Source organism: Orycteropus afer, unplaced genomic scaffold (assembly GCF_000298275.1).
Source record: "Orycteropus afer afer isolate SDZICR_OR568_19922 unplaced genomic scaffold, OryAfe1.0 scaffold00213, whole genome shotgun sequence".
Taxonomy (NCBI): domain Eukaryota; kingdom Metazoa; phylum Chordata; class Mammalia; order Tubulidentata; family Orycteropodidae; genus Orycteropus; species Orycteropus afer.
The window spans coordinates 1,908,415-1,914,648 of NW_006921800.1; the positions used below are offsets into that span (position 1 = coordinate 1,908,415).

Genomic DNA, 6,234 nt, shown 5'->3' on the forward strand with positions numbered 1-6,234 from the left:
TATATATTTTTTTCAAATAAAATCTAACCCATTTTACTACTGTTTAATTTCAATGCACAACATTACTATATGATTTTAGAAATTTAAAAAAAAAAGAAATAAAGCAAGAAGTCATGTCCTTTAACCTCAAAGAATTTATAACTTATCCTCAGAGCAGAAAATATTGCACATTTGTATAAAGTAGAATTGGAGTAATTCTTCTACTGTATCTGTGAACAGAGTCCTATGGAAGATGTGAGGAAGAAGACTTTAATTTAAAATCTAAGCATAGAATAACCATTCAATAAATTCTTGTTGAAGTAAATTGAAATAAAAATACAGATACTATTAAATAAGATATATAAATATATCCTTAAGTGTACAGTTTTTAAAAAATAAAATTTCAATATAAAATGTCAGCACAAGTTTGTTTATAACCAGGCTGGAAAATTATCTTCTTATTTTGTATTCTGGTTTTTCATATAAATGATTTTTGGCAGTCCACTTTTGAAATGGAATGTGCAAAATGTGGTCAATTCTTAATCCCTTAAAGAATATTCAGTATAAGATGCCACATTCTTCCATGGCATAAGTTTTGCCAGAGAAGTACTAATAAAGAAATTGATTTCAGTAAGAGAAATAGTACAATGTGATACCACTTAGTGCATACATATGAAGAATAGAGAACTGGGGAAATTGTCCCCGTAAGTACAAAATTAGTGTATTATAAAGCCCTTTACTTATTAGCAGTCACATTTTAAGTCAGTTATCAGATCAATGGTTTTAATATTCTTTTAATTTTACATATGTCATATTAATCTTCTTTTGGAAATTATTTAATTATTCCTTCTTTTGAATGACTATACAGACGAAACATGACATTAAAATAAACTACATAAAATTGTAATGAAATTTGGATTCCAATCTATTTAACACCTGTGCCATTATAAAAACTATCATATGAAACTATGTTAAAATTATGTTAAAACAAAGTAAATACAGAGAACAATAATGATCTACCATAGATTTTTCTTTTTTAATCCTTTGTGGAAAAAGTTCAAGTGTTTGAATTGAGCATTCAAGGTCCTTTAACTCCTGTCCCCAACTCATATTCTCATCTTAATGCCCAGTTCTCTCACACATAAAATATTACATCTAAACCTTACATTATTTTTGTCATCTATTTCAGGTATCTCATTACCTCTACATTACAAAATCCTTTACTCTTCTTCCTCCTTCTTTCCCCTTTTATACTTTCATGAGTCCTACTTCTCTTTAATGGCAAACATATCTGTGAAACTATATCCAAACACTCTAATTCCAGAATTTAAACTGAAGATATTTGGAAGAAAAATAATCAGTATAAGATTAGTGTTCTGAGAATATATAAAGAATATAAAAGTATTGTGTTTAGTTTGGATTCTCCCAGAAGTAGACATTTAGGAAAAAAATTCATACAGTGTGTGGGATAAAAGATCCCAGGAAAACACTAGGCAGTGTGGTATAAGAAATAAAATGAAGCTAACGTTTAAAGAATATCCTTGCTGATGTCAGATGGATCTTGGCTGAAAGCAAAGAATACCAGAAAGATTTTTACCTGGGTTTACTGACTGTGCAAAGCACTCAACTGTGTGAATCATGAGAAGTTATGGATAACATTACAAAGAACAAGAATTCTAGAACACTTCAATGTTCTCATGCAGAACCTGTACATAGACAAGAAGCAGTCACTCAAACAAAGCAAGGGGATACTTTGTTGTTTAACATCAGGAAAAGTGTAGGATGAGCAATTAGTCCAAGATATAAGAAGACTATATGAAGAAGAACGTACCACAAGGTTTGTAGGAAGGCTCATTAAGAACCTATGATATTTAGACAAAACAACCTTACTTGCTGAAAATGAAAAGTACTTGGGGCACTTACTGATGAAGGTTGAAGACTGTAGCCTTCACTGTGGATTATGTCTCAACATAAAGAACAATCAATGACCATGGAAGCAGCAGTCAAGAAATCAAAGGACATACTGCATTGAAAGAACCTGTTTCAAAAGACCTTTTTAAAGTGTTAAAAAAAAAAAAAATCCCAGAGCAAAGAATAGTGAAAGAAAATGAAAGACACATGGAAAAAATTAGTCCAAAGGACTAATGGACCACACAAAACTCCACCTCCACCACCCTGAGACCAGAAGAGCTAGTTGGTGTCTGTCTACCACTATCAACAAATCTGAAAGGGGTCACATTAAAAGGCCCTAGGTAGAGTGAGAGAAAAATGTGAGAAAAAAAACTCAAAATCATAAAAAATGACCAGACTCAATGATGAGATAGAGACTGGTGGGACATTCTAGACTATGGCCTTTAGTCAGTCACCTTTCAAGCCTGGGACTGAACTCACCCCAGTAGCTCAATTTTCAGCCAAACAATAAATAGGCCTATAAGGTGAAAAATAACACCAGAGGGGTACACACGCCTTAAAACAATCAACTATATGAGCTCAAAAGAGAAACATTTGTCCAGAGACAAAGTTCAGAGGGCAGGGGAATAGGAAAGAGGGACAAATGGCAACTGGAAACACAAGGAGGAAGTGCAATGAGTGTTGTTACATTGTGGGGGTTGCAGTCAATGTTATGAAACAAAATGTGTATAAATTGTTGGATGGAAAACTAATTTGCTATGTAAACTTTCATCCAAATCACAATAAAAGGTTAAAAAAATAAAGTGTTAAAAAGCAAAGATGTCATCTTGAGGACTAAAGTACACCTGACCCAAGCCATGATATTTTAAGTTGCCTCATATTCATGCAAAGCTGGACAATTAATAAAGAAGAATGAAGAATAATGCATTGGAATTGTGGTGTTGGTGAAGAATATTGAATATGCCATGGACTGCCACAAGAACAAGCAAATCTATCTTGGAGGAAATACAGCCAGAATATTCTTCAGGAGTGAGGATGGCAAGATTTCATCTCAAATGCTTTGGACATGTATCAAGAAGGGCCAGTCCCTGGAGAAGGACACCATGCTTGCTATAGTAGAGGACAAGTGAAGAAGAGGAAGATCCTCAACAAGATGGATTGACACAGTGGATGAAACAATGAGCTCAAGCATAGGACAGTTATGAAGATGGTGCAAGACTGAGCAGTGTTGCATTCTGTCATATACAGGGTCATTATGAGTCAGAAGCAACTCAATGGCACCTAACAATAACAATAATGTAATTGAACTTAAGCAGTCATTGGAGGCTTTGGTAAATGGAGTTTTAGTAATAAAGTTGGAGTTGTTGTTGTTGTTGTTATGTGCCGTCGAGTTGGACCTGACTCATAGTGCCCCCTCCTTGGGTTTCCAAGGGAGTATCTCTATGGAAGTAGATTGCCCAACCTTCCTTCCAAGGAGTGGCTGGTGGGTTTGAACAGCTAGCCTTCTGGTTAGCAGTCAACTGCCTTAGGCACTGTGCTACCAGAGCTCCTCAAAGTTGGAGTAGATTTCCAAAAGCAGCAGGCTGAGGAGTGGTAAAAGGTTTGAATGTAAGCAGCTTTTTAAATAATCTTGGCAGTAAATACAAGGAAGGAGATAAGTTATAACTTGAAATGAAAGAAAAGTTGAAGGCTATCTAGAAGTATTTTATAGAATAATGGTTTCTGGACTAAACTATAGAGAAAGGCATTTTAAAATATTTAAATAGAAGTGTAATCATATGGAAAAAATATTCCATATATTTTTAAGAAAAAGAATCCCAGAAAATCTATGAGTTCAATATACTTGGAAAAAAGGTTTAATTATTTCAAATCATTATTTTTATCTAATTTGTAAAAAAATCCCTAAATATTTTTTTCTCAAATATGTGATACTCTTACAAACTTAAGATTCTGTATCATTATTGTATGAATATTCTTGCTAATTTTAATAGCATGAATTGGACCAGTCTAAATCATAATGTACATATATTTGTAGGCTGCATTCAGGGGATGCAATACTCCTTCCCTCTGCAGTATGGGTAACGTTAATTATAACTCTAGCACCTTGTAGATAAATTTTAATGGTTAAGTGAAATAGTATGTAGATATTCTTGCCTAACTGTATGCATGAATATTCTATTGAGAAAGGACGTTAGTTTTAGAATAACAAAACACAGCATACAACTTGAAATTTCCATAAAACATGTCTAAGCTGGTATGCATAAGTTTAGGGCAGCAGTAAGAAATGACGACCGCTGACTCTAGCAATGACATAAATCTCATCCCCTGAGAGTAGTGTAGATGTGGGTGAATGCCATTTATTTTAATAACAGGAAAAATTTTCAAGCTGTAACAACATGCTCAATAAATTCTCCCATTACTGTGATACCAAAGGAGAGTTGAAAAATGTATTACATTTCTATTTTTTCTCTTTGGAGATTTATATTTTTGTTTTGTTTCTATAGCAACATTGATGCAGTGACTAAACCTTTAACTCCTCTCTAGACTCCCTGATGGCTTCACTCAGCTTCTAAACCTGACCCAGCTCTACCTGAATGACGCCTTTCTGGAATTTCTTCCAGCCAATTTTGGAAGGTAAGAATAAGAAAAGTAATGATGCAATTTTATATACTCAGAGGTAAGTTCTTTACTAATGCCATTTAGTAAGATTTTAGAAGTCAGGGTTGTGATTAAAAATAGGTCTCACTATTATTCAGTATATGAGGCCCAGTAAATTGAGAAAACTTTTTGCAAAAATAAGGTACATTACATCTTTATATTGCACTAATAATCAAATGAAATCTAGATAAATTAAAAAGTCAAATATAAAACAATAAAAACAAAATGATTTCACTGCAGTAATGATCAAATAAAATCCATATGAATTTAAAAGTTAAATATAAAAAAATAAACTCAATAAAATAATGTGAGGGAAAAAATACATATCAATATTTAGGGCTCTTGGGTTGGGAAAAACCTAATAGGATATAAGCAAAGGAAGATGCCATAAATGGATAAGTTTGACTACATAAATACTTGAAATAAAAAGCATCAAAAACATAAAATTAAAGCAAAACAATAAACTTGGAGATATTCCCAATATTTAAAAAAAAAAAAAATCACTGCTGTCAGGTTGGATCCGACTCATAGCAACCCCTCCTAAGGTTTATGAAGCAGTATCTCCATGGAAGTAGATTGCCCCATCTTCCTTCCAAGGAGTGGCTGGTGGCTTCCAACCTCTAGCCTTCTGGTTAGCAGTCAAATGCCTTAGGCACTATGCTACCAGAGCTCCCTTCCCAGTATTAATGAAAAATAAATTATTAATATTCTTAACATATATAGAATTCTTAATGAACATGAAAGCAAAAATGTCATTAAAAAATGGGTAAAATACAGATAAAAGCAATTCATGATAAGACATACCAGCACACATCCATTTAAAAGATTGGTTAAAAATATAAGGGTACACACATATGACAACACTATGAAGCCATTTATAGCCTTGAATTAGAGAAATGTTTTTAAGAAATCTGTATGACACGTTATGCTTTATCATGAGAAATGGAGAAAAATTTGAAGTGTGAATGGCCAGACTTCATTTCTCATACTTTGATCATGTTGTCAGAAGAGACCAATTTCTGGAGAAAGACATCATGCTTGGTAAAGCAGAAGGTCAGAGAAAAGGAGGAAGACTCAACAAGATGACGACACAGTGGCTGGCTGCAGTGATAGGCCGAAGCATGGCAGCAATGATGAGGATGGTGTGGGACCGGGCAATGTTTCGCTTTGTTGTTCATAGGGTCATTATGGGTCAAACTTTACTCAACAGCACCTAACAACAGCATTATGTTTAAAAGGATATTACAACAACATAAATAAATTATGGACCAATGTTAATGTGAATATACATAAGAAAAAGGACTAGTTTCTTTGGAAGTGGAACAATAACTGATTTTCCTTTTAATCTTTATATTTTTCAAAATACTCCATGTGTTCTTCAGTCCACTGTAATTATTTTAATAAAAGAGATATCTGAAAAGGTGGGGCTTTTTTAGTTCATTATTCATAGCTTTATTATTATTATTATTATTATTATTATCATTAAAATTATTCCAGTAATATAATAAGCATTATTTAACACCACTCTGTTGATAGAGGAGCTCTGGTAGCGTAGTGACCAAGGCACTAGACTGCTAACCAGAAGGCTGATGGTTCAAACCCACCAGCCACTCCTCGGAAGGAAGGTTGGGCAATCTACTTCCATAGTGATACTGCCTTAGAAACCCAAGGAGGGGTCGCTATGAG

General features: G+C 33.7%; 1 protein-coding gene across 1 annotated transcript in view; it reads left to right on the plus strand.

Moving 5' to 3' along the window:
- The window catches only part of LRRC7 (leucine rich repeat containing 7), a 601,965-nt gene that overhangs the window by 236,671 nt on the left and 359,060 nt on the right, over positions 1-6,234 (plus strand). Inside the window, 1 exon segment of the mRNA XM_007948315.2 lies at positions 4,435-4,524. Coding sequence (XP_007946506.2) covers positions 4,435-4,524 — 90 coding nt within the window.